The sequence below is a fragment of the Chionomys nivalis genome, chromosome 7, assembly GCF_950005125.1.
Source record: "Chionomys nivalis chromosome 7, mChiNiv1.1, whole genome shotgun sequence".
Taxonomy (NCBI): domain Eukaryota; kingdom Metazoa; phylum Chordata; class Mammalia; order Rodentia; family Cricetidae; genus Chionomys; species Chionomys nivalis.
The window spans coordinates 78,403,024-78,429,333 of NC_080092.1; the positions used below are offsets into that span (position 1 = coordinate 78,403,024).

The 26,310-nt window shown below is 53.3% G+C and overlaps 1 protein-coding gene across 1 annotated transcript; it reads left to right on the forward strand.

Moving 5' to 3' along the window:
* Window positions 1–1,995: 1,995 nt before the first annotated feature.
* On the forward strand, window positions 1,996–26,310 carry Erbb2 (erb-b2 receptor tyrosine kinase 2). The gene is made up of 27 exons (XM_057774577.1): window positions 1,996–2,255; window positions 8,890–9,041; window positions 9,760–9,973; window positions 10,992–11,126; window positions 11,409–11,477; window positions 11,630–11,745; window positions 11,871–12,012; window positions 13,551–13,670; window positions 13,923–14,049; window positions 15,706–15,779; window positions 15,871–15,961; window positions 16,139–16,338; window positions 16,816–16,948; window positions 17,031–17,121; window positions 17,647–17,807; window positions 20,650–20,697; window positions 22,151–22,289; window positions 22,369–22,491; window positions 22,669–22,767; window positions 22,983–23,168; window positions 23,307–23,462; window positions 23,567–23,642; window positions 23,876–24,022; window positions 24,412–24,509; window positions 24,698–24,886; window positions 25,118–25,370; window positions 25,462–26,310. The coding sequence occupies exons 1-27, from the start codon at window positions 2,183–2,185 to the stop codon at window positions 25,815–25,817; spliced, it is 3,768 nt and encodes a 1,255-aa protein (XP_057630560.1). The 5' UTR covers window positions 1,996–2,182; the 3' UTR covers window positions 25,818–26,310.

Genomic DNA, 26,310 nt, shown 5'->3' on the forward strand with positions numbered 1-26,310 from the left:
TTAAAACTTTGGGCCTCAAACCCCCCAATCCTCCTGCCTCAATTTGCCAAGTTGGGAGCCACCCTACCTAGTTGAATATAGGGACAGCTATTTTAGGGGCTGCTGGGTCACATTCCAAGTCAGTATTTCTTGGACATTCCTGATAATGATTCTAAGAGTAAATTATCTGACGCCATCCCCTCATTTATAGACAAAACCACGGGATTCTTGCTACATGTGATGCGCAGGCTTCTCTCTCTCTTCAGTTTCCTTTCTCCTTTTCTCCTCATGCCCACATCACCCCTCGTTCATGCTCGGCGCATGCGATATCACCAAACCACAGGTCTCACCTTCCTGTTCTACCTAAAGAAAAACCAGGCATGTGATAGTGTGCACCTGTCAACGGGCACTCAGGAGGCTGATGCAGGAGAGTCGCTACAGGTTCAAGGCCAGCCTCCTCTACACACTGAGTTCCAGGCTAGTCTACAGAATGAGATCCTTCTCAAGCAAAACCAAACCAAACCACACCTTTGTCTCTGGCACGCGGGTCTACTTCGGTAAGGAGGGTTAGTGTCAGGTCCTTCCTTCTCATACATGTGCCTCGTTTTGACCTAATAACTTAGTACTTCAGATCGATCCCAACAAGCATTGCGTCAGCCCCAGAACCGATGATCTGGGGCTGTGTCTTGAGCAGTTATTATTATGTGTTACACACTGCACTGCTGAGGGTTTCTAGGATGTTTTCTCCTTTAGCCCTTAGCTCAGTATGCTAGATCAAGACCTAGAGACGGTGGTCACTTGCCCAAGGCCACACAGCTAGTCTGTGACCGGAGTGAATAGCTTAACTCCTGTTATCTCAACCCCAGAGTCCCCTGGCCCCTAGTGTGGAAGTGCCTGCGTCAGACAGTGTTACTAGAGGCCAGTGTCTTTGGTTTCTCATACCCAACAAATGCTTCCGACTGCCTCTTGACCAACACAGGTGTGTTCTTGACTGGACCATTCATTCCAACTAACATCCCCAGATTTAGCAAATAAAAAGTTAAGTATGTGAGTTCAATTTGAATTTCAGATAAACAACAGGTAAACATGCCTCCTGCAGGGTGTTCTTGGAATTTCCAACAAAAGGCGTGCCTCTCTTTCCCCTGCCCAACTGTCACAAGGCTTCAGGGGTGGTGGCTATGTATTCCAGGGGTAAACTGTGAAGTGAAAGGAACACGCTGAAAGGAACTACGTCCTGGGTGAACTTCTAAGGAAACGGGGATGGGGTCTGGAGAGATGGCTGAGCAGTTAAGAGCGTGTGCAGCTCTTGCAGAGGACCCAGGTTTAGTTCCCAGCACCAAGGTGGGCTGCATACCACGGCCTGTAACTCCAGCTTCAGGGGATTCCCACGCCCCCTTCTGACCTCTGTGGACAACTGCACTCATAGGACTCCCCCCCCCACAAACACACGTGAACACGCATAACTTGAAATAAAAATAAATCTTAAAAAATAAAAAGAAGGACATAGGGGAAGTTGTTCTTCCAAGGATGAACAGAGGTCCTTCGATGTGGTTGTCTCCTCCTAGTTCAGTGGGTTCCTCTAAGATCAGGCTGGAGATACCTAAAAGGATGGACTTGACATCCCAGAGCGTCCTGGGAATCGCCAGTTAGACATAACACAACTTCTTCCCAGACTGTCGATTTTACCTGAGGATGTGGCGGCAGACCCACTATTTGGTATTAAGAATGTGATGGGGTCAGATGCAAACGTCCCAGGAACGTTCAAGATAAAACCCGAGACAGCAAAGAGGAGTAAAGGGATGTTCGGCTTTTAAGAAATGGGTGAGAATTGCAGCGAGCTAGCCAGGCGTCGGGGCGCAGGGCGCGACGCACCCAGGCCTGCGCCGGGAGGGAGAAAGTGAAGCTGAGAGCAGCCACTCCCAGCCTTGCTGGAATGCAGTTGGAGGGGTGGGGGGGCGAGCCGGGAGCGCGCGGCTCCCAATCACGGGCGGCGGAGGAGGTGGAGGAGGAGGAGGAGGGCTGCTCGAGGAAGTGCGGCGTGAAGTTGTGGAACTGAGATTGCCCGCCGCTGGGAACCCAGAGCCCAGGAGCGCCCCTTCCCCGGCAGCCCCTTCCGGCGCCTCGCCTGTGCCTGCCCTCGCCGCGCCCCGCGCTCGCTGCCTGGTCCAGCCTGAGCCATGGGGCCGGAGCCGCAGTGAACACCATGGAGCTGGCGGCCTGGTGTCGCTGGGGGCTCCTCCTTGCCCTCCTGCCCCCCGGAGCCGCGGGCACCCAAGGTGGGTCTGGCATGGGGAGGGCGCGGGCCTCTGCGGCTGTGCCCACGAGCGGCCGGGACCCCGGGGCCCCGTGATCTCCTACAGCCGGGCGGTCCGGGGCGATGGGGCGATCCCGGCTGCCGGCGCCGCGGCCCGGAGGGGGATCAGAGCAGCTGGAGATGGGGCAGTCACTCGGAGGACCACACTGGAGATCAGGACCAGCCTCCGCTGACCACACCGGAGCTTTCCGGGCTCAGAAAGGCTCCGGGAACTCCTTGGGGAAAGTTATCTGAAACTGGTCTGAAAGTTTTCCTCCCGAGGGTATGCGGAGCGCTGTGCGTGCGTGCGCGTTTCCCCCATTCCGAGCCCCCTCACGCTTTCTCAAAGCTCTTCCAGTTGGCAGCCTCCGCCTCCGGACTGGACTGGGCAAGATGCCTTCGGGGGGTCCCCTCTGCCCTGCCCCTCCCCCTCCCCACCCCCTCCGGCTCTTTGGGTTTAGTAAGTTACTCCAGCTTCCTGCGGGGTCGCGGTGGAGGAGGGGGGCGGTGGGGAAAGTAGCCTGTCCAGTTGAGCAGGGAGGACCCAGTGGCGGGTCCCCAGTTGAGTTGTTTCTCGATGGTGTCTGGGTTTGAGGGGGACGGGGGCGGGGGGTAGGCATTTGTTTTGAACAAGTTTTGTTTTTTTTTTTTTTCTTTTTTCGTTTTTTCTGTGCTGGGGATGGAACACCCCCTACCGCACTGTCATACCCCAGTCTCCGCGTGTAAGAGCTCTACCACTGGGCTGCACGCCCCACAGTTCTGTTTTGAACAAATTTCCTTGAGCCTCTTCAAGAACTGTGTGCTTTAGGACTCTGGGAAAGCTCGGATCTTGAAGGGTGGTTGTGTGTTCCCCGGTTTTCATTTAGTAAAATGGGAAGGGTTCCTGGGCATTTGAGGGGAAGGCATCGAAAAGAAGTAAGGTAGCTAGAGACTGGGTTGTTCTCTTGCCTCTTTCTTCGTGCTGGGGGCTGGGAGGGTGACCCGGCAGGGTATATACTAACCCGTATGTCCATTTCTACCATAAGTGTAAAAGATGATATACACTCCCTGTGTGTCTGCTCTGCCAGGCCCGGTGAGTGGGTGGTTTGCGTGCATTCCTTCTTCAGTCCTAAGAACAACTCCACAGTAGAAATACTAGCAGGCTTCTCATTGTGCCGGGGTGAGAACTCGGGCTGGAGAGCTGAAGTATCACCGAATAAGGGGTGGACCCCAGGCAGTGTGACTTGTCACATACTTGAAACCATAATACGAATTTACCTGGAACAGTGGGAGCGCCAAGCTTCCTGATTCAGTAGGCTGTAGGAAGACACAGAAAGCAGGTTCTGGGAGCAATGGATGTTCTCCAGAGGCCTGGGAGCCTGGAGATTGCTGGGATGTCATCTGTGTGTCCCCCAGAGTCCCCACTGCTGTGCTTTCTGTGGGGTACCTCTGTATGTCCGAGGTGTTTATGATGGTCGTATGTTTGTGTGTCGGGCTTTGTGTTGCCAAACAGCAACCTCTCTGCTGACTTGGGGACATGAGATGAACTCTGCCCTCTCCAGGAACTCCTCCCTCAAGGTAGTAGGCTATATCTGCTGTAAACAGTGGGAGATGCCCCTTGCCTGGCTGAGGACCAAGGATGAGGGTTCCTTTCAGTTTCTCAGGAGGGCATCCTTACCTTGGACTTTCTGTTGAGAAAAGTGAGACCAGGCCCTTTTCCTGAGTCTGGGAGTGGAGCTGGCCAGGAGTGAGAGGCCTTGCACTGTAGAGCGGGAACCTGAGGGGTCAGTTCTCCGGATGGGGTGGGGGGCCGCTGGGTGAAAAGGGACAAGACAGTTTGTCTTGCCAGGAATGGTTAAAAGGGCAGAACGCCATCCAGCTGCCTCTAGCTCCAGATTATACCTCAGAACTGGTGGAGAGCAGGTATGTAGGGGAAGGAGTTCTGGGGAGAGCCCGAGGGTCAAGATGTTGTTGGGATCCTTAGGGCTGTAGGCTTCGTGGCGTCCAGTGAGCACCGTCTTTAACCTTGCAGAGCTCATTCGCATTTCAGTTCTGGTGTGGTTCTCTCCAAACCCTTCCCTCCTTTTGCTCTAGGAGATTGAATAGATTCTTCTTGCGGAGGACATGGGCTCCGTTCCCAGCACCCATGGTGGCTCACAGCCTCCTCACTCCAGTTTTGTAGACCTGATGCCCAATTTTGACCCCCACAGGTACCAGGCATGTGTGTAGTGTACACATGAGGGTAGGCAAAGCGCTCATACATATCAAAGAAAATAAACCCCAACAAGAAAAAGAAAAAATGTATTGCATTTCAAAGTGAAATGGAAGGGCTTTCTCTTTTTTCCCGATTTGTAATTACTCAGCTACTGCTCTATGCCTGCCTCTCACCTTGTAAAAACCTCTGTGTGTTCGTTCCTGCATGGCAGGTCCTTTTCCGTAGATAGCTTTGTCCCCTCTCTGCACTGTCCTGGGAAGTGGGTGGACAGATGAAAAAACGAACCTCAGAGAAACGAAGAGGCTTATCAGGGCTTTTAAGAGGTGGTCAGAGTTCTGTCATCCACCAGGAATGGGTGAAATGGGCCAGGCAGTCACACAGGGAAGAAGGGCTAGTCTGTTACTCAGTGTGACTTTCCCAGCCCCTAACCCAGGCTGGAAAAGGTGCCCTGAGATGCCTTCCTGGCTGCAGAGTTAGCTCCCTTCCTGGCCAGCCCATGCTAGCCTTTCTCTTGGGCCCTCAGCAGTGCCAGGGACGGAGGGCAGGAAGGTATCGAGACCACTGGGATCCACAGGCCCATGGGAATGTAGGCAGGTCAAGGGGAAACATGAGGAGCTGTTGGAGGTTGGGCTGGAAGGCAGAGGAAGGCCCTGGGAAGGTGGGCGAATGAACGATCAGGGGAGGAGAACCCCTTCCCTGTCCCCAACCGGTGGACAGCTCTCCTGGTCTCTTGGAGTGACAGTTGTGTTATTTGCTAGGTCACCAATCAGGCAGAGGATGTGAAGGGGGCCTGTACTGTCCGCAATGGTGGTGGGGGAATCCTTAAAACCTGTGTTTGGGTTGCTGCGGACTGTTTACAGAGCTTGCTTGTGTTTACAGAGTGCTTCTCCCTTCCTCCCCTTTAACTCTCAGGGCCCTCTGAAGGGAGGAAGAGTTGTTGCCACTTGTTGAGGTCAGTAAATATTCACGGAGGAGCCAACTATGTCCCAGTCACTGTTGGCATTAGAGATCCGAGTCTGATTTAGCTGCTGCCCCCGGAGGGCTAAGCGTATGCTCCCTGTGGCCCAAGAGGAGCTGAGCTAGGTTCTGGACAAAAGAACCTGAGTCCAGGCTCTGCTCTGCCACCCGCATCATAGAGCAGGTGTGTGTGGCAAGCGAGTCCTGGCGTCATTTGAGAGAGCTCTGGCCTCTGGCCTGGTTGGGGAGATTTGGGGATGTAGGTAGTTTCCTGGCAGTGTTTATGAAGACCAAGGGAAGTGTTGGCTTTCATATTGTGAGCGAGATAGCAGCTGGGGGCGCCCCCATGCAGGAGGTCCTGGGCTCTGTCCTCCACACTGCAAATGAAGAAAGAAGACAGAACACAGCTGGAGTTGAGGACCAGCTGGGAGACAGGAGCCCACCTGAGGAGCCCTAAACTGAGGCTAAACCTTGATTACCAGTCTTCAGCAGGAGGGACCTGAAGGACCGTGGCCAGCTCTGAGCAGAGGGATGGTTACTTCTCCTTTTCAGTTTGGAGGCTCTTGACTAGATGTTATTCACATGCTCACTCATTCATTCACACACACACACGCTCATTCATTCATTCATTCAGTAGATACTTGTCCAGCTCTCACTGTGAGCCCTGGCTTTGCTCTGGGATGGTCTTGCTTTATACTACTTTTGTCTCCAAGAGTGAGAAGATGGGGCTCCTGTCTTGGAGGCAGAGAGCATCCCTGTGTAGAATTAGAGCCTTTTACCCCACCCTGAAATTCATGGGCCAGAATGGTTATGGGGACTGTGGTCAGAGCTGATGGGGTGAGTCTGGTACGGAGTGGGGAGTGGGAGGGAGGCAGAGACTTGGAAAAGATCCAGAGGCTTTCCTGGCTGGCTATCAGCGTGGTGCTTGGGTGTGGGGTCAGCTGGCAGCTCTTAGCTCCCCTGGAGGAGGTCTCAGGGTACCAATTTTCCCACCTGTCTGCGAACACTTTAAGACTCTTACTCAAACCAACCACAAATCAGATAAACAAACTGGCTAGTGGGGTGTGGCTGCCAGTCTTTCTGACCTTCTGCCTGGCCCAGCCACCCTGCCCTGCCTGAGCCTGTGTGTTTATTGGTCACACTGGAGAATTAGTGTGTTTTTATGCTTGTGGGGGGTGTGGCATTGTTATTTGTGTGTGCGCGCTGAGGTTTCATGGAGGGAACAGGGGATCTGAGGTAGACTTGGATTCAGATCTCACCTGCCTTGCTCGGTTGCCCGTTTTGCTGTTTTTTTTTTGTTTTTGTTTTTCGAGACAGGGTTTCTCTGTGGTTTTGGAGCCTGTCCTGGAACTAGCTCTTGTAGACCAGGCTGGTCTCGAACTCACAGAGATCCACCTGCCTCTGCCTCCCAAGTGCTGGAATTAAAGGCGTGCGCCACCACCGCCCGGCTTGCTGTTGTTTTGATTTGGTTGGTTGGTTGGTTGGTTTTTCAGGCGTTGCATTGCTGGCATTGGGACTCGGGCCGTGTACAGGCTCTGCAAGTGATTTACTGCTGAGCCTGTTTTAGGATCCTGGGAGGATCAGTTTCCTTCTTTGTAAAACAGAGGCAGTCGCCTCGGTATGTGATGTATACAGTAGGCACTCAGTTTGGTTACCATGGCGACTGCTATTGTTGCTCTCCTTTTGCTTGGCTGCCACAGCTGGTGTCCCTTCCCCTAGGAGATGAGGCCGCAGAGGGCCGCAGGGGGTGAACTGCCTCAGGGGCTGGGCCCCTGCTCCAGCTCTGCCATCATCCTGTCCCCAGCGAGGCTGGACCTGGGATCTGGGCCTAGAGACAGCTGTGCATGGAAGCAGCTGAAGCTGCAATGCTGGGGGAGGTCCTGGCAGCAGGGCGTTATTTTGGGCCCTGCTGCCACCCCTTGCTCCTGTTTCTTTTGGGAGACTCAGTGTTGGTGGGGGGGGGGTGAGCAAGAAGAGAGAGGATAGGGTGCTAGTGGGTGCGGTATGGGGTGGGCAGGCCTGGTTGTCTCCCCTCTATCCAGGAGATGAGCCTTTGATTTCTATTTCTGTTCCTTCCCCTCCGCCCTCCTTGCTCCCTTCCCTGTCTGCCTAGAGGGGCGAGAAGAGGCCTCTGTCGATGTTACTAGAAGGCCTTCAGTTTGAGGCCATTGAAGGCAGCCTGGGAGCCCAGGAACTTGCCCCCAAGCCCTCCCCAGATCCGGAGGCAGGAGGATAACTAGGATTTGGCTTTAGTTTCCATGTAGCTGGTACAACAGGTCTCCTGAAGTCTGATCCCGAAGCTGGTCATTGTACTGTCTCTTGAATCTGCACACAGTCGCTGGAAGGCAGAGCGGTAACCCATAGGGATTCTCAGCAGCTCTGGCACCCGTGGGCCTGTGTATGTGAAGGCAACACCTCCACCCGCCTTCCCCCCAACCTCCTGGGCAAGATGCTCCCGGTGATTCATCTTCTCACCCGAGCAGAAAAACAAGTTCAACTGGGCACTTTAATCTCTTCCCTGCTGGTAGGCTCAGTGCCAGCTGCTACCTGGAGCCCCCTAGCTGGGGGGGGGGGCAGCTTCTCCTATTTGGGGACTTTAGTGGGAATATCTGGTCTCTAGGAAACCAGCCTGAGGGTCAGGTAGGCAAGGGGATGGCAGCGCATCTTGGGACCCCAAGTTGCTAGTTGGCAGCGGGCAGGTACACAGAGCTGACGTAGTGGCAGGAGTTTCGTGGCATAGCTTCTGCCAGCTGCTTCTGGAGTCTTGCCCCAGGAGGGTGAGGGAGCTGGTGTAGAAACCTGCAGACTCTGCCTCTCCCTGGTCAGGATCTGCAGCCGAGGCCCCTAGCTGGTGTTCTAGGCGTTTCTTCTCCATGTGGGTGTGTTCCAGGGAGCCCTGCAATGATGGCCAGGCCCCTGACTCCCCTTATGTCCCAGCGGTGACTCCAGCCAATCTTTCTGGCCCATGTTTTGGGTAGTCCTGTGGGGGCGGTTGTCCTGATCAGGGAGTTGACATGTGGGTGTGTTGGAATGGCAGAAGGAGGGTGCCCTGAGTTTATTTGCCTGGGAGGCCAATGGGGGTATCCAGAGGGGTCTGATTCATCATCGCCTCTCTTCGGGGATTTTTTCACCCTCAGTTCTGGGACAAAGGGAGGCTTTCTTTGCCTGCTGAAACCCTGTATTGGTGGTAAGCCCTAAAGGGCTGACACATTGGGGCCCCACTGAATGCACAAGGTGGCCCAGCTAAAAAGGGGGCCTTTCCCCCGTTTGCCAACTTCTTCCCAAACATGAGAGCATTCTTCTGCTGTAGACCATGTGGATGCAGGGGCATGGGCATCCGGAAAGGCCGTCAGCCATGCTTTCTCCCTGTCTGAGATGACATGATTCCAGGGAGTGAGTGTGGAGGAGGCGGCTAGATTGAAGAAGATCATGAGCTGTGTCCTGACCCACATCCTCCCTCCGCCAGTGTGCACCGGCACGGACATGAAGCTGCGGCTCCCTGCCAGTCCGGAGACCCACCTGGACATGCTCCGCCACCTCTACCAGGGCTGCCAGGTGGTCCAGGGTAACCTGGAGCTTACCTACTTGCCTGCCAATGCCAGCCTCTCATTCCTGCAGGTGAGACCGGGTCCTGCTGAGCCCCCTGATTCGAGGTCTGTGAGGAGGGGCGTACCCTTTCCCTCTGTGTCCTCTCTTGTGGTTCCTCAAATAGAAATGCTTTTGATACCTGTGTAAACCCAGTTGACTCCCTCTGCAGTGGCTGCTTCAGCTCTCCCCATCACTGTTCATGTAGGAATAGTTCCAGGTCCAGTTCTGTGAATGTGGTCTAGACCTTTAACCTCTCCAGGCCTCAGGCCTCAGTTTCTCTATCTGTGTATTAGACTAGCAGATATCCTGGGCCCACCATTGTGAAGAATGTGAGAGAAATGTCTGGGGGAAGGTTATAGCAGGAGGGAGAGTTTAGATCGTATCCACAGGCCCTGGAGACAACTGCAAGGGACAGACATGGCCTGTTAAATCACAGACGCCATCTTACATGGGCCCTACCTGTCAAAGATGAAACTAGAGATCTGCAGAGGGTGGGACGCTGGCTCCAGCTGCTGGAGTGTTCCTGTACTCTCCTCAGCCCTGGTCCCTCAGGCCTGGGATCTGGTGAGACCAGGTGGGGAGCAGCCTAGGACTCCATCATCCTAGGGCCTGAGGGGGCAAGACTCCGTGGCCAGGGGGCCTTGCAGGACATAGCCCTGACCTTGGGTTACCCTCAGGCCTTGTGAGGTGCTGGCACTTCTCAAGCCCAGACACGCTTACCTTCCCCATCCCCTGCCTTTCCCGCCAGGACATCCAGGAAGTTCAAGGATACATGCTCATCGCTCATAACCAGGTGACGCACGTCCCACTGCAGAGACTGCGCATCGTGAGAGGGACCCAGCTCTTTGAGGACAAGTATGCTCTGGCTGTGCTAGACAACCGAGACCCTCTGGACAATGTCACCACCGCCCCAAGCAGAACCCCAGAAGGGCTGCGGGAGCTGCAGCTTCGAAGTCTCACAGGTACCTTTGCCGCCATTGCACGCTTCTCCTCTTGGGCCTTGTTTGCTGACTAGGGCCGTTCTGGCTCAGGAGGGGCTCGGTGGGGGCGTGTATGATACCTCCAGCTGTGTGCAGGCCAGCCGAGCCCCCCTCTCTTTGCACCCCTATGACGATTAGAAAGAGAAGGCCGTGTGGTGGCTCAGTGGCAGAGTGCTTGGTTAGCATGTGCAAGGCCCCAGGTTTGATTCCCTCCTTTTCAGGAAGTTGCAGCTTGCAGGAGATCCGTGATTTAATTACTAGAGATCAAGCTGTTGGTTTTTTGTTTGTTTGTTTGTTGTTGTTGTTGTTGTTTTTACCCTTTCGTCTTGGCCCTGTCAAAGTGTGCAGTGGACAGTCCATCCGTGGGACTGCACGTGGCAGCCCTGACTGACCCTGTCCCACCCAGGGCACCAGGTGTTTTGCATGCTGACTCCCGGTTCAGTTCTGCTGCAATGGTGCAAGCCCTGCTACTAACCCACCAAATGTGTTTGTTTCTGTTATGTTTATTTTGTTCTTCGGGTCTTGTTGTTTTGAGACATGATCTCACTACATAGCCCCAAGCAGTCCTCCTGCCTCAGCTCCCTAGTGCTGGGATCACAGGCATGCCACCACCCGCCTTCTCCAGTGTTCTTCTCACTCTACAGATGAGAATTCGAGGCATGCCGAGGAGCAATGACTTGTTCAAGGTTACACAGCCAGTCGGTGGTAAAGTGGGGTTTCAGACTTTAGGGACTTTTGTTGTTGTTCTGGTGCATGCTGAGTGCTTGCTCTGCCACTGAGCTATCCCTCTGCCTCGGAGCCTCTCTGTTTACCCCCACACAGTGTGCACAGGGTGAGGCAAAAGGCAGCCGGGGACCCCCATCCACGTGAACATACCCACTCTGCCGACCCGATCCCCTCTTCATCATCCTGGGTTGTTCCTGTGTGTGGCTGCTCACTGGGGAAGGCAGGAGGCCCCAGGGAGGCCGGGAGGGAGCTGACCACTTCACCTTCCCCACAGAGATCCTGAAGGGAGGAGTTTTGATCCGAGGGAACCCTCAGCTCTGCTACCAGGACACTGTTTTGTGGAAGGATGTCTTCCGCAAGAATAACCATTTGGCTCCTGTAGATATAGACACCAACCGCTCCCGGACCTGTAAGCCCTGCTGCTGTGGTAGCCCGCCTGACCCAGACCTCTAACCTACAGCCCCCTCTCAGCCACCACCCTGCCCGTGCCCCTTTCCTGTCCTTATTGCTGTCTCCCTGCTTTAGGCAGAATCTCCACCTGCTGAGACCTCTTTCCCTTTTGGGTCCCCCCCTTACTATGCATCTGCCCCGGGGCTCCACTGACATATTCCTCCTACCAGTCTATCCCCTCACTGCCTCCTCCCCCTCACTGCCTCCCTCCCTTACTGTGTCCCTTCCGTTCCTTCCTTAGGCCCGCCCTGCGCCCCAGCCTGTAATGACAATCACTGCTGGGGTGAGAGCCCTGAGGACTGTCAGATCTGTGAGTCTGAGGGAGACTTGGCATGTGGAGGTGGGGCTGGGGCAGGTGGACAGCTTATTCGGGATGAGCTGTCTCCTAGAAGGCAATGCTATGCTGCTGAGGGTCTGCTGCCCAGGCCCCACCCAGCACCCATCCTGTCTTCTCATCAACAGTGACTGGTACCATCTGCACCAGTGGCTGTGCCCGATGCAAGGGCCGGCTGCCCACTGACTGCTGCCATGAGCAGTGTGCTGCAGGCTGCACGGGCCCCAAGCATTCTGACTGCCTGGTATGTGCCCCTTGGGCCAATCCTCCAGGACGCAAGGGGTGGGCATCTTTCCTGGCACTGCCCTACTGCCATTGGCGCACCAGGCTGCAACATCCCAGTGACCACCAGCGGCCTGTCTCTGCCAGGCTTGCCTCCACTTCAACCATAGTGGCATCTGTGAACTGCACTGCCCAGCCCTGGTCACCTACAACACAGACACCTTCGAGTCCATGCCCAACCCTGAAGGTCGCTACACCTTTGGTGCCAGCTGTGTGACCACCTGTCCCTGTGAGTGCTGGGTAAAAGAACATCATTTTAATGCCTTGGCTAGGGAAGATGGCTGGTATAAATGGGAGCATGTTGTGAGTGTCCGTGCCCGTTGGAGGGCTGGTCTTGACTCTCCAGTCCAGCCGCCTCATTGTTTTCCTTAAAAATTATTATATTTATTTTTGTTTTATGTGCGTGAGTGTTTTGCCTGCATGTTTATCTGTGCACCATGTGCATGTGGAAGTCTGAGGAAGGAGTCAAATCCTCTGGACCTGGTGGCTGTGAGCTACCACGTGGGTGCTAAGAACTGAACCTGGGTCCTCTGTAAGGGCAGCCAGTGCTCTGAGCTGCTGAGCCATCTCTCTAGCCCTTCCTTGCTTTTTCTCTTTTTGTTTTGTTTTGTTCTAGTCAGGGTCTATCTTTGTAGTCCTGGCTGTCCTAGAACTTGCTGTGTAGACCAGGCTGGCCTTGAACTCATAGTGTGCATCCCGCCTCTGCCTCCCAAGTGCTGGGATTAAAGGTGCATGCCACCACGACTGGCTCCTAACCCTGCCTCTTTTAAAATCAGGATCCTGTGTATCTCAGGCTGGCCTTGCCTTGAGTTCACCACATAGCCAATGACACTAAACTTCCGATCCTCCTGCCTTGCCCCTGCTGAGTGCTGGGATTACAAGTGTGTGCTGCCACTTCTGGGTTTTTGCCTCCTCCTGTTCAACAGCTACATAGCAGGTGGCAGCAAAAGAGCCCAGCTTTGGGAGCTAGAGTGCAGGATTTGCAGTCTGTCCACCATCATTTAATAGTCTTAACCACTTTTCCCTTACTGTGCCTCAGTTTCCTCGCCTGTATAATAGGGGCAGTAATAGTCCCATCCTAATAATTATGTAATGTCCGAATGAGTTAATATTTGTGGCTCTTTTAGAACAATGCCCAGTCTGTACTAGATACTCTTTTAAATGTATGTCTTGTTCTACAGTCTGTATAGAGTAGGGCTTTGGTGATAGTTACCCTGCATTGATGGATACTTAGGGACTGTGTCTGGTCCTGGGTACCCTCTTTGCTTCCTCTCGTGGGAGGCAGAGTGGACCTTTCGTTGCTGGCTGCATTTCCCTGTGGACGGGGTGAGAGGACAAGGTGGGGAGCCAGGTTGTTGGGTTCAAGTCCTGGTTCCTGGGTGGACATGGTAGCCCAAACCTGTCATCTTAACACTTGGGAGGTAGAGATGGTGGGGTCAGGGGTCATCCTCAGCTACATAGTGAGTTTGAAGCCAGTTTGGGTTACATGTAACCACAGCTTAAAAAAAATTTTTTTTCCTGGCTCTGTTGTTACTTAGTGGCCTAAAGATGGGGATGATTTGCATAACTCCAGGCTTTGATTTCCCTTTTTGCAAAATGCAGATAACAGTGCTTTTGGAATAGGAGGAAATGCTGGTCCCGAGTCAGGTGCAGAGAGGGCCTTCAGGGATTGGATGGTAGTATTCCTCTTAGACCTGGGTGCGGAGGCCTTGCTCATGGTGGGCTGGGAGTCTGGACGACGTGGATTTGCGTTCCCAATCTGTGCAGACAACTACCTTTCTACGGAAGTGGGATCCTGCACTCTGGTCTGTCCCCTGAATAACCAAGAGGTGACGGCTGAGGATGGAACACAGCGGTGTGAAAAATGCAGCAAGCCCTGTGCCCGAGGTACCAGCTACAGCCCCTGACTGCTATCCCAGCCTGGCCCACCCCACTATTGCTTAGACACCCTCCCCGGGGGGGATGCCCACTGCTTTTCCCCTGCTGTCCTGCCTACCCTGCCCCTCGCCAAATCCATCTCCTGAGTGTCTCTTGCCAGCGTAGGGAAGAGACTTGTCACTTCAGGACGGGATAGCGGACAGGTCTCTGATATGCCATGTGGTGCTGAGATGGCCCCTTTCGCACCACCCTTTCCTTCAGTGTGTTATGGTCTGGGCATGGAGCACCTGCGAGGGGCAAGAGCTATCACCAGTGCCAATATCCAGGAGTTCGTGGGCTGCAAGAAGATCTTTGGGAGCCTGGCATTTTTGCCAGAGAGCTTTGATGGGTAAGGGTACACAGTGGCCTGAGGTGGCGTCAGGGAAGACGCGGGGTCCTGAAGACCCAGGTGTAGCAGCAACATCTTGAGGAATCCCTATTGGGGTACCACAGGGAGCCGGGGACGTGGCTTTGAAGGTTACTTCTTTTTTTTTTTAATTTAAGATTTATTATGTATACAGTGTTCTGCTTGCATGTGCACCTGCATGCCAGAGGAAGGCACCAGATCTCATTACATATGACTCTGAGCCACTATGTGGGTGCTGGGAATTGAACTCAGGACCTCAGGAAGAGCAGCCAGTGCTCTTAACCTCTGAGCCATCTCTTCAGCCCCTGAAGGTTACTTTTATAAACAACTTGTTATCCATAGACATGGTCATACGTGGTGATCAAACCATCCGGATGAAGTCCAGTGCTCCCATCCCAGAGGGGATAGTGTTAAAGCTCAGTGTGTTCCTGTCGGGCTTCTGGAGATTGGTGGACACAGAGAGACAGTGTCGGCTGGCGAGGCTGGCTTATTGAAGCTGCCATGTACCCTTTCTTTGGGGAGTTGTTCACGACAGTTTTGTTGAGCCTGCCTATTTTTTTTATTTTTTTATTTTTAAGTTACCTTTATTTTATGTGCATTGCTGTTTTGCTTGCATGTGTGTATGTATGAGAGGTCAGAAGCCCTGGAACTGGAGTTACAGACAGTTATGAGCTGCCATGTGGGTGCTGGGAACTGAACCCAGGTCTTCTGGAAGAGCGGCTAGTGCTTTTAAAGGCTGAGCCATATCTTCAGCGCCCAGACTGCCTTATTCTTATAATAGTTATAGAACAGGAGGCAGCAGAGACTGGCAGCAGAGTCCAGACATGGGTTTGAAACTTACCCCCCCCCCGTGTGTGTGTCTCTGTCTGTATATCAGTGTGTGTCTGTCTTTTCCTCTGTGCGACTGTGTGGCTGAAGGGCAGCCGCAGGTGTGACTCCTTAGGAGCCATCCACCTTGTTTTTCAAAATAGGGCCCCTCACTGGCCTGGAGCTCACCAGAACAGGCTAGGCTGACTGGCCAGGGCACCCAGGAATTGTCTTTACCACTTCCATGCTGGGGTTGGGTTGCAAGCTCGGCGTTCACACAAGGGCATTTTTATGTGAGTTCTGGGTATTGAACTCAGGTCCTCACATTTGTACAGCAGAGGCCTACTCATTAGCTTCTCCTTTCTACGTCCCAGCCCTCGTGTGCAGGATGAGGACCGTCATACGTCATAGCTCTACCCACGAGGTGGTTATAAAGTCTGAAAGAGTTAATGTTTGGGACGCTCTTAGAACAGGGCTCAACGAAGCCTGAGCGCACTCTGTGTTTCAGAGCCTGCAGAGATCAGGGTTTTATGTACCCTGCTCACTCATGGCTGCTTGGGCCATTTTCAGATGTCTCTCATACAAACCACTCAGCTTGTTGATGCCTCTAGCAGCTGAAGCCGGCGTCTTTGTTGGCCATACTTCTGCAAGGGAGACTTCGAGCTCAAAGGACACAGATGTTGCGCTGCCAGATTTGGACCCTAGGCTTTGAGTCTCAGGATGGGAACAGCCACACTTGATTAGGCTTTAAGTGAAGGTGTCGGTGAGGGTGGAGAGTGGTGTCTCAAGGCCAACTGGGACTCCTGACCTCCATCCTCCTGATCCTTCCAGGAACCCTGCCTCCGGCATTGCCCCCCTGAAGCCTGAGCAACTCCAAGTGTTTGAAACCCTGGAGGAGATCACAGGTGGGCTGTCTTTCTGTGTCCTGCTGGGTGGGGAGGGCGGGGCAGGAGTTTTGGACCTTTCTGCGTACCCAGCCCCCTACTCTGCCTACAGGTTACCTATACATTTCAGCATGGCCAGACAGCCTCCATGACCTCAGTGTCTTCCAGAACCTTCGAGTCATCCGGGGACGAATTCTCCATGAGTAAGTGTGAGCGGAGGGGGCCGAGGAGGCATGAGTACCCTGCTCCCCAGTGACACCACCGGAGCTTTGACACGAGTCTGCAGAGCGTTCTGAGGCAGGGTGACCGTGGCCCTTTTGGCGGCAGAAAATGAGCCTAGAGTAGGTACCTTCTTGCAACTGGAAGCCTCCTTTCCACAGTGGTGCCTACTCATTGGCGCTGCAAGGCCTGGGAATCCGCTGGCTGGGGCTGCGCTCACTGCGGGAGCTGGGCAGTGGACTGGCGCTCATTCACCGCAACACCCGGCTCTGCTTCGTACACACTGTACCTTGGGACCAGCTCTTCCGGAACCCCCACCAGGCCCTGCTCCCCACTGGGAACCGGCCAGAGGAAGAATGTGGTAAGACAGGAAGCCCAGCACTGTGGGCCAGTGCAGGAGTATCAGTAGCCTCTGGCCTGTGCAAGCCTCCTGTTTTTAGAGTCCTTTTTTGTTGTTGTTTTGAGATAAGATTTCACTATGTAGCCCTGGCTGTCCTGGAACTCACTCTGTTGGCCAGGCTGGCCTCAGGCTCACAGAGATCCACCTGCCTCTACCTTCTGAGTGCTGGGATTAAAGGCGTGAGACATTATGCCTGCTAAAGCCTTGTTCTTCTCTTGCCTGTGATGGCTTGGTCTTGTGTAATGGCTTCCAGCTGTGTCCTTCCATGCTGCCCAAACGCCCATCCCTTCCCTGTTTCTTGAACCACAGGATTCTTCCTTTCCCTGTGTCCTAGCATGGATCTCTATCCCTTCAGCCCAGAGCCATGCTTACAATACAGCCTGTTGGCTTAGACCCGAGCCTCTCTGAACACCTCTGCTGCTTTTCTCCTCACTGCAGGTCTCGAGGGCTTAGCCTGCCACCCACTGTGTGCCAATGGGCACTGCTGGGGACCAGGACCCACCCAGTGTGTCAACTGCAGCCAGTTCCTTCGGGGCCAGGAGTGTGTGGAGGAGTGCCGAGTTCGGAAGGGGTATGAGCAGCAGAGGAGTGGGTGACTTGTGGGGTACACAGGGCTCCTCCCAGACCCCTTTCTACACCCATCTCTCTTGCAGGCTCCCTAGGGAGTATGTGAGTGGCAAGCATTGTCTGCCATGTCACCCCGAGTGTCAGCCTCAAAACAACACGGAGACCTGCACTGGATCGGTAAGGTGCTGGGGGAGGGACTGGCAGGTTGCTACAGGGTAAAATATTCCCAGAGAAGGCTCAGCTTAGAGCTGGACAGCAGGAGGTGGGGGAGGAGAGAGGCTGCCCACATTGGGCTGTGGACCCCAGGCTGCTCCTTCATGCTGGTGAGGCTTCAGTTCCCTTGGATGTGGCTTTGCTGAGGACCAAATCCAGGCCCTGTTTCCAACCTCGGTTTTCACTTCTATAGGGAGGATGTTGTAATAGTTCCTGCCCGGTTGGGGTGTGGTGAGAATGAAATTGAATAGGGTTTGGCACCGCGCCCAAGCACGGAGAAAACTTTGTCCATAATAGCCGTCACTTGTCACACCTTGGAGAAGGCACGTCCCTCTCTGGGTGCCTCCATTTCCTCGTAATGAACAGGGATGTTTACCTCAGTGACGGGGAGGCAGTGTTGCTAGTTAGTCAGGGACGCGGGGCTTGATCCTTCTGTGTAGGGATGGTGGTCCTCCCCCTCCCCCCACGCAACTCTTCCTCTCTATCCAGGAGGCTGATGAGTGTAAGGCCTGCGCCCACTACAAGGACTCACCCTTCTGTGTGGCTCGCTGCCCCAGTGGCGTGAAACCAGACCTCTCCTACATGCCCATCTGGAAGTACCCCGATGAGGAGGGCATATGCCAGCTGTGCCCCATCAACTGCACCCACTCGTGAGTGGAGGGAGTTGTTTTCTGTAGAAAGGAGGGCTTTCATGATAGGAGCCCCCTGGAGCTCTTGTTCTGAAAGGAGGATAAGCCCACCTTCATTCATATTGAGATGTACATTTTTTTAGATTTTTTTTTTTTTTTTTTTTTTTTTTTTTGTATTTTTTGAGACAGGGTTTCTCTGTATAACAGCTCTGGCTGTCCTGGAACTCTCTCTGTAGACCAGAGTGGCCTTGAACTCAGAGATCCACTGTCCTCTGCTTCCCAAGTGCTGGGATTAAAAGTGTGCGCTGCCACCACCCGGCTGAGATGTCATTTTTGTATTTCTTTTCTAATAACTAAATAACACGTAAGGGGCTGGAGAGGTGGTTGTGTGGTTAAGGGCACTGTCTGCGCTTTCAGAGGATTGGCGTTTGGTCCCTCGGAGACTCGTGGTTTCTATTAACTCTAGCCTCCAGAACTCCACGGGTTTTTTCTGGCCCCTGCAGGTACACACATATACTTAGACACTTACAGATAAAGAAAACTAAAAATACTCGTTAGGGGTTGGCACGATGGTTCAGTGGGCAGAGGCACTTGCTCAAAAGCCTGTGATTTCGGTTAAATCACCAGGGGAAACTGTCCAAATTATTCACAGTTGAATTGCCAGCAGCATTCTTTTCTATCTTGCCTGGTAATTTAAAATTTTTGATGTGTTACTGTAATTACATTTATTTGTGTATGTGTATGCATGCTGGGCAGGCATTCATGTGCAAGGCAGGCAGGTGGAAGTCGAACATAGTCTTCAGGCTTGGCTGTAAATGCCCTTACCTGCTGAGCCATCTTACCAACTACCGACATGTGACCACTTCTTTCTTCCTTCCTTTCTCTTTCTTTCTTTCTTTCTTTCTTTCTTTCTTTCTTTCTTTCTTTCTTTCTTTCTTTTCTTCCTTCCTTCCTTTCTCTTTGTTCCTTCCTTCCTTCCTTCCTTTTTTTCTCTCTTTCTTCCTTTTTCTTTAAACTGCATTGTCTTATTTCATGTGTATGGGTGTGTTTTAGTTAGGGTGTCTATTGCTGTGATAAACACCATGATCAAAAGTAACTCGGGGAGAAAAAGGTATTTATTTATTTAGATTTTTCGAGACAGGGTTTCTCCGTAGCTTTTTGGTTCCTGTCCTAGAACTAGCTCCTGTAGACCAGGCTGGCCTCAAACTCCCAGAGATCCGCCTGCCTCTGCCTCCCGAGTGCTGGGATTAAAGGCGTGCACCACGCCCAGCTCGAGAAAAAGGTTTATTTAGCTTCCACTTCCACATCACAGTCCACTGTCATCCATGGAAGTCAGGGCAGGAGCTCTAGACAGGAATCTGGAGGCAGGAATCGACACAGAGGACGCGAAGGTGACTTGCTCAGACTTACAGCATGCTGGACCACCAGCCCAGGAGTGACACTGCCCACAGTGAGCTGTACCCGCCCACATCAGTCATCAATTAATAAAATGCAGCACAGGTTTGCACACAGGCCGGTCTTGTGGGAGCACGTTCTCAAGGAACGTTCCCTCGTCTCGAGTGACTATAGCCTATGGCAAGCTGAAATAAAAGTGGCTAGTATAGATTGTTGTCTGCATGTAGCTATGTGCACCGTGTGTGTGCCTGGTGCCTGTGGATGCCAGAAGAAGCAGTGAGATCCCTTGGAAGTAGAGTTACAGTGGTGGGAGCCATTGTACAGGTGCTGGGAATCAAACCCAGGTCCTCTGGAAGAGCAGTCAGTGCTTGTACTTCCTGTCATGTCTTGTGCCCTCCTCTCTCTCTCTCTCTCTCTCTCTCTCTCTCTCTCTCTCTCTCTCATTCTTTCTCTCTTTTTCTCTCTCTTTCTTTCAGTTGTATTTATTTGTTTTGAGACAGGGTTTGTGTAGCCCTGGCTGTCCTAGAATTTTGTAGAGCAGGCTGGCCTCCAACTCAGAGATCTGCCTGCCTCTGCCTCTCAAACTCCTTGATTAAAGGTGTGCCACCACCGCCTGGCCTGCCCTCATTTTTTTTTTTTTTTTTAAAAAAGTGTTTATTCTTATTTTGTACGCATTGGTATTTTGTCTGTGGAGGGCATTGGATCCCCCGGAACTGCAGTTACAGACAGTTGTGTTTGGCCATGTGAGCACCATATGGGAACTGAACCTGGGTCCTCTGGAAGAACAACCAGTTCTCTTAAGTGCTGAGCCATCTCTGCAGTCCCCTGCCCTCGTTTCTTAACGTAATACAACTCCTCTCTACGTAGTTTGTGCTCTGCTCACCCGCTTCCCGTGTCCTTTTTTGTAAGCACACCTCGGTCTCCCCTCTACAGACTTCTCAGTTGGTAGCATGTCCCTCGGCAGCAGCCCCATTTGAGGGATATTGCTCTTGCTTTTTTTTTTTTCTTTAAAACAGTTCATTGCCATTCAGCTCCACATACAAAGGGGCATCTGTGTGCATGCCTTCTTGTGACCTGGTGTTGGCATGTTAGTGCTAACTGTTAAGGCAGAACTGTTGCTATTTTATTGCTTGGTTGGTAGAAAGGGCCTTGAGACCCTCTCCCACTAAGCTGCAGCCCAGCCCCATGGTGTTTAACTCTCCTCTCATGTGCCATATGCCCTGGACCTCTTTCATGGAGGGAATAGCTGATTTTTCAGCCTTGCTGTGCCCCCCTTCCTTCCCTTCCTGCCCAGTCCAGGAAGTTACAGGAGTACAAGGGAGGTGGACTCCCAGACTAAAGAAGGAATCTTCCTGTGGGCTGGCACAGAGCAAATTGATGACCTGCCTGACATAATGGGGATAATAATCCGCCACACCTGCGCCAGGAGGTTATTTCCAGGGTTGATGATGGCCTTTCTCTTCTATAGCTGTGTGGACCTGGATGAACGAGGCTGCCCAGCAGAGCAGAGAGCCAGGTGGGCCTGAACCCCAGAGGTACCCCATTGCCCCTGACTCCTTCATTGACCCGGGGTGGTCTGCAATACAGAGAGGGATTTCCCAACATGCCACACGTGCCTCCCTCCTTAGCCCAGTCTTTCTCTGTTGACTTGTGTTTCAACAAGTGGATGAGGACCTGCTCAGGATGCTGTGGGGTAAGGGATGCTAGGAATGTGGTTGGTGTCCCGAGAGCCTCCCTGGTGATGATGCTTCTTTAGGGACACTGGCCAAGTTCAAGGACCTAGAACTGGAGATAAACTGTGGCAGCATGCAGAGCCTCAGTGTTCGAGCTGGGTGGCCGGAGGTTTCCAGGAGGGGGCGCTGTGCTTCCTTTGCTCTTAGGTGGAGGATCAGGCAAGTCTAGAGTAGCAAAGAGATCTCTAGGGTGTGTGCAGTGAGCTGCAGAGTGCAGAGGGGGCCATATCTGAAGGGTAGAGTTTTTGACCACTGTGCCACGGATTGCCAGAGGCGAGCTTTGGGGTATGCTCTAAAGAGCTGTTTGCCCACGAAGCAAACATTCATGAAATGTCTGATACATACATACATATATATATATATATATATATATATATATATATATATATATATATATGGCAGGCCTTGTGCAGAGCAAGATGGGGTAAAAGGGATCAAGGATGGCTGGGCACGCTATGACCCCAGCGTTTGGAAGATGGAGGCACATGCATGTAAGCCTGAGCTATACAGTCAAAAGAATAAGTGAGTCAACACATAAACGGTCTGATGAATATCAAGGGGCCCTGTGTGCCCCAGAATGAGCTGAATCATAAAAAGATTATATCAAGAAGAAATAGGGGTCCTGGTAATGTGTGTCCTAGGTGCAACAGCCGCAAGTCATGAGGAACCATGGCTCCTTGGAGAAAGCTTTGACCAGTACCTTAGAGCCTTGGGGTACACATTCCTGGACCCCATTTCCAAGTGTGGCAGAATCCCTGGGGTGGGCATAGTACAGATTAGCAAGGTCTCTGTTGAATTATCTCCCATGAAGTGTGTTTTTGTTTTTGTTTTTTGTTTTTTTGTTTGTTTTTCAAGACAGGGTTTCTCTGTATAGCCTTGGCTGTCAGGGAACTCACTCTGTAGACCAGGCTGACCTTGAACTCACAGAGATCCGCCTGCCTCTGCCTCTTGAGTTCTGGGATTAAGAGCGTGTGCTACCGCGTCCAACTTCCCATGATGTTTTTTTTTTTGGTTTTTCGAGACAGGGTTTCTCTGTGGTTTTTTGGAGCCTGTCCTGGAACTAGCTCTTGTAGACCAGGCTGGTCTCAAACTCACAGAGATCCGCCTGCCTCTGCCTCCCGAGTGCTGGGATCCATGATGTTTTTGAGCCAAAGAACATTCCCATCCCTTCATGGGGTCTCTTCAAATTTCCTCCCTAGACTAGCCCTAATCTCCGATTTTGGTCTCTGCTTTCAGCCCGGCGACATCAATTATCGCAACTGTGGTCGGCATCCTGTTGTTCCTGGTCATAGGGGTGGTTGTTGGGATCCTAATCAAGAGGAGGCGACAGAAGATCCGGAAGTATACAATGCGAAGGCTGCTGCAGGAAACTGAGGTGAGGTGGGGGGAGGGCCTCCTAGCCCCTCCCCCACCTGCGCTTGCTTGGCGCTCACCCTGCCACCCTCTCAATCCAGCTAGTGGAGCCGCTGACGCCCAGCGGAGCCATGCCCAACCAGGCTCAGATGCGGATCCTCAAAGAGACTGAGCTAAGGAAGGTGAAGGTGCTTGGATCCGGAGCTTTCGGCACTGTCTACAAGGTCAGGAGGGGCCGGGTTCTGGCACCGGTGGATATGGAGGGGCTGTACCTGGAGGAGCGTAAACAAGAGAGAGAAATGGGCCGAGCTGGAGGGGAGAGAGGCTACTCCTCAATGACTTCTTGGGGACCCGCTGCATCTGAACCACAACCTGACTCAAGTCCTTTCCTTTCTGTTCAGGGCATCTGGATCCCAGATGGGGAGAACGTGAAAATCCCCGTGGCCATCAAGGTGTTGAGAGAAAACACATCCCCGAAAGCTAACAAAGAAATCCTAGACGTAAGCCCCTTCACCTTCTCCCTTGGGACTTGTGAGAAGCCCCCTAGCTGCAGATCTGGGCTGCTTTCTCTTCATTAGGGTTTGAGATGGAGCCCCTAAACCTTGCCTCTTGATCTTCCCGGTCTGCAGACCATACAGGGATGGGAGGGTCTAAGAGGGAGTATGGTGGGTGGGAGTAGGTGGTTTCCTGTATCTCAGTGGACCCTTCCCTGCAGGAAGCGTATGTGATGGCTGGTGTGGGTTCTCCGTATGTGTCACGCCTCCTGGGCATCTGCCTGACATCCACAGTGCAGCTGGTGACACAACTTATGCCCTATGGCTGCCTTCTGGACCATGTCCGAGAACACCGAGGTCGCCTGGGCTCCCAGGACCTGCTCAACTGGTGTGTTCAGATTGCCAAGGTATGCGCTTAAGGGGCTTTCTGACCCTGCAGGTGCTTTGGGTGCAAATCCCTGTCTTCATCTGGGGCCAGGATGGTGTGGGGGGTGTCAGTAAGGTGAGATCCAGACTCCAGTTCTACACTGGTGCCCACTTTTCAGGGGATGAGCTACCTGGAGGATGTACGGCTTGTGCACAGGGACCTGGCTGCCCGGAACGTACTGGTCAAGAGTCCCAACCATGTCAAGATTACAGACTTTGGGTTGGCACGGCTGCTGGACATTGATGAGACAGAGTACCATGCAGATGGGGGCAAGGTTAGAGAAGGGAGGGGTGGGGTGGTATCTGGCTGTCGCGAGAACTTTGAGAAGGGTCACGTCCCTACCACACCCATTCTGGACTTTTTGCTCTGCATTCTCAGGTACCCATCAAGTGGATGGCCTTGGAATCCATTCTTAGACGGCGGTTCACCCATCAGAGCGATGTGTGGAGCTATGGTGTGTGGCGGTGGTGATAGGGAGGGTTGGACGAGTAGCCTTGGCAGGGTGGGATACGGGTACGAGAATGAGGGTGGGTATGGAGGAGAGGGGGAGGGCTGCTGATGCCCACCCTGTGTTGGCCTATGCCCACTGGTGTATGAGGAAACTGGTTGATCCTCCCTTTTGGCTAGCCTCTCTCATTGTACACCTAAGCTTCCTGTTCCCCTCTCCTGATGCCTGTCTTGTCCTAGGTGTGACGGTGTGGGAGCTGATGACGTTTGGGGCCAAACCTTACGATGGGATCCCAGCCCGGGAGATCCCTGACTTGCTAGAGAAGGGAGAGCGCTTGCCTCAGCCTCCAATCTGCACTATCGATGTCTACATGATTATGGTCAAATGTGCGTGGTGGGCGGGGCTGAGCCTCAGGTGTAGAGGAGGGGTGCTCTGACCTGTGTGTGGGTTCTGGGGGAAGAAGAATGAGATGTGAATGGAGAGGTGTCCCTGAAGGAAGCCTCCAAAGGTGCTTTGTCCCACTTACAATGGAAGTCCTAGCTGCTCGAGAGGACAGCTGTTGAGGGGAAAGATGCCAGTTTAAAAGGGGCACCTAGGAGAAACGCTTCAGGACTCCAGCTCAAGATCCAGAGTCCACTTGTGCTTCTCTGCCATGTGAGGACTTTGGGTTTAGCCAGGGTCGTCTAAGCCAGACTCTGAGGGAGCAGGAAGGGGCCAGGTAGCTGGTCCTCAGCCTGGTCCTGGGATAAGGATGCTGAGCTCTCTCCTGCGCTAGGTTGGATGATAGATTCTGAATGTCGCCCAAGATTCCGGGAATTGGTGTCAGAATTCTCCCGCATGGCGAGGGACCCCCAACGCTTTGTGGTCATCCAGGTACTGGGTCTTCCCACATCATCCCTGCCCTAACAGCATCCTCTTTCCTGCAGAGACCAGAGAGGGAAGGGACTTGGATACCAGTTCCCCAAGCCCAGCCCCCACCTCTAGTCCAAGCTTGGTGAACCTTTCTGGGGAACTTAACGCTGGACCGGGGAAGGGCTATCACTTGGTGTCTCCTTCCCTAGAACGAGGACTTGGGTCCATCCAGCCCCTTGGACAGTACCTTCTACCGTTCACTGCTCGAGGATGATGACATGGGGGACCTGGTAGATGCCGAAGAGTATCTGGTCCCCCAGCAGGGATTCTTCTGCCCAGACCCTGCTCCAGGCACTGGGAGCACAGCCCACCGTAGGCACCGCAGCTCGTCTACCAGGGTCAGTGCCCATCTTAGAACAGAGGCTACCAGGGTCCCTTCCCTTGGTGCTCCCCGACATTTACCTTCCCTTAATATTCCATGATCAGTACTGCTTTCCAACTCTTGGGGCTCCATTCCCTTCATGACTCCAAGGTGACCTGTGTTTTTCTCCTGGGAACCTATCATTCCCCGCCACGGTCCCCCTCCCAGACCTTTGAGTAACTTCTCTCATGACCCTCTCTTACCCCAGAGTGGAGGTGGTGAGCTGACACTGGGCCTGGAGCCCTCAGAAGAAGAGCCCCCCAGGTCTCCACTGGCTCCCTCGGAAGGGGCTGGCTCTGATGTGTTTGATGGTGACCTGGGAATGGGGGCAACCAAAGGGCTACCGAGCATCTCTCCACACGACCTCAGCCCTCTACAGCGGTACAGTGAGGATCCCACATTACCCCTGCCTGCCGAGAATGATGGCTATGTTGCTCCCCTGGCCTGCAGCCCCCAGCCTGGTATGCAATTCAGGCCACACCCACTGAGGAACAGCGCTGGGGCAGGGACATCTTAGTTCTTTTCCCTAACAGCTCCTCTTCTCTCCTACAGAATATGTGAACCAGCCAGAGGTTCGGCCTCAGCCCCCCTTGACCCCGGAGGGTCCTCTGCCTCCTGTCCGGCCTGCTGCTGCTACTCTAGAAAGACCCAAGACTCTCTCTCCTGGGAAGAATGGCGTTGTCAAAGACGTTTTTTCCTTTGGGGGTGCTGTGGAAAACCCTGAGTACTTAGCGCCCAGAGGAAGCACTGCCTCTCAACCTCACCCTTCTCCTGCCTTCTGCCCAGCCTTTGACAACCTCTATTACTGGGACCAGAACCCATCAGAGAAGGGGTCTCCACCAAGTACCTTTGAAGGAACCCCTACGGCAGAGAACCCTGAGTACTTGGGCCTGGATGTGCCCGTGTGAGGTTATGTCTGCAGAGACCCTGTTCTGCCTTCAAAGGGAGGGAAACCTGGCTTGTGCTCTCCCTCACCGCAAAGCAGGGAGAGGTCCTCTGGCCACATAACATCCAGGGCAGCCTGCTGTGTCAGGAACCCACCCTATGGAGCCTTTCCCGCTGCTTGAGTCATCCCAAGTGGTCGAGAGGGGCCATGTGGCTGGAAGAGACGGTGCACTGGACAGCCTCAGTGGATTCCAGACTCTGCCCTGACAGTCCGTAGAGTCCAGTGGATATTACAGTCATGGCTTCTGGCTCTCTTGGTTTTGAGGACTGAGGGAAACTCAGCCTAGAAGGGAAGAGGCCCCAAGCGAATATCTTGGGAACAGCACAACCCACTGGGACTGAGTCGTGCGTGCATCCCACAAGCAAGGGATTGCGCTAGCATCCAGACCATCCTTGTACAGAGTGTATTTTGTTCTGTTTTTACTTTTGTTTTTTAAAGCTGAAATAAGGACACCG